Genomic DNA, 1,538 nt, shown 5'->3' with positions numbered 1-1,538 from the left:
GCCAAATCGGTCCAGCCGTTATCGAGTTTTAGCGTGACTAACGAACAGCAATTGATTTATATATTTATATAGATATTTTGTGATAAATGAAAATTACTGTATGCGGTTTACTGATGTTATATAGATTGCAAAGGACCGAGAAAATTAAACAGGAATTGCACATGTCATTATTTGTACACCGAGAAACATAAAATTCTGCGCTTAAATGTTAGAAATCGAGACAGCGATGCCATATGATAGCATGCAATTAATTCCGACTGGACAGTGAACGTGGCGATAGTAGGTTGCAATCAGATCGTGCACACAATGCACTGGTTGGTACTAATACGCCCTAAAACTGGTCAGCCGAGCCATTCTAACTGCCTAACGTGGGATGTTAGCTGTGAATCGATGTGGCGGCCTCTCTGACCACGTCCTGGAATGGTGTGGCCTTATCCCGTCACTTGACTTTGCCGTTCTTGCTCCACTAAGTTCATTCAGGTATTGCGGCGATTATCAGCAAAAAAAGCCGATCTTTCTACTCCACATTTTCTACTATTTAAACGCAATCCAAGATGCACCAGTAGCAGTTCATCAGTAGCTCTTAAAAGAACAAGTGTGAGATACAGAAAAAAAAAATGATACCACGGCGGAAGCTCGCGTTCCTCTTTATTGTAATAACAACGATTCGAGGCGAAAATTCAACAGAAAATTCGGAGAAGACGACAAGTGCTCGAAGTGATTTCAAGAAGTCTCTTTCCCGTGATTGCGCCTCCAAATACACTATTACATGTTTAAAATTTGACATTGTTTCATGGGTTGATAAGCTAAACGAGGAAGACAATTACGACGTGTTGCCGGGAGTGTCCGTGGTTCGGGAAAATGGTACCGCTCGTGCAAATACGGCAGACATGGTAGCTGAATTAGCAAGAGACTTTCCCAATGATGTCGAAGCGCGCTTGGATGCGTTTTTAATAAAAAAAGTTTCTGGATACCTCAACACCCACTCCATTAAATTGAAACTTTTTGGAAATGAAGATGACTTCGCAAATCAAGGAACTGCTCGAGGTGGTGGCGGTGGCGGCTTCGGAGGTGGCGGTGGTAATAGCAAAAAAGGAGGTGGAATGGGAGGTGTCCTTCTTGCCGGTGCCGCTATGATGAAGGCTACTTTGATGGCCCTTGCCCTTGGTGCCCTAGCAGCCCTCGCTGGAAAAGCCCTAATGACTGGTCTAATCTCTCTCATGCTGTCAACAATAATTGGTCTAAAATCACTCACTCATGGGGGAGGAAAGACGACTTATGAAGTTATAGCAAAACCTATTTACTCTCACGCTAACACGCATTCTGTATCTCATGAAGATCATCATGCTCATGGTGGTTATTCGTCATATGGACGAAGTTTTGATGACACACCTTTGCCTTTAGGACTTCATCCAGAATACAAACCTTAAATAGTCGGCCAGTAAAAGCTGTATTTGTTTCTTATTACGTTTTGAAACTGTTGATATTTTTGTATTTATTTATTAATTTATTTATTTATTGATAAATAAAATCGGTAA

The 1,538-nt window shown here is 41.5% G+C and overlaps 1 protein-coding gene across 1 annotated transcript; it reads left to right on the top strand.

Moving 5' to 3' along the window:
- The first annotated feature begins 617 nt into the window (after positions 1–617).
- On the top strand, positions 618–1,430 carry LOC108734498. The gene has a single exon (XM_018466086.1). It carries the CDS (start codon positions 618–620, stop codon positions 1,428–1,430), a length of 813 nt encoding a protein of 270 aa, XP_018321588.1.
- Positions 1,431–1,538: the final 108 nt, after the last annotated feature.

The sequence above is a fragment of the Agrilus planipennis genome, unplaced genomic scaffold (assembly GCF_000699045.2).
Source record: "Agrilus planipennis isolate EAB-ADULT unplaced genomic scaffold, Apla_2.0 scaffold62, whole genome shotgun sequence".
In the NCBI taxonomy this organism is placed as follows: domain Eukaryota; kingdom Metazoa; phylum Arthropoda; class Insecta; order Coleoptera; family Buprestidae; genus Agrilus; species Agrilus planipennis.
Note: the sequence above shows the minus strand (reverse complement) of the source record. Positions and strands in the feature narration are given on the sequence as shown.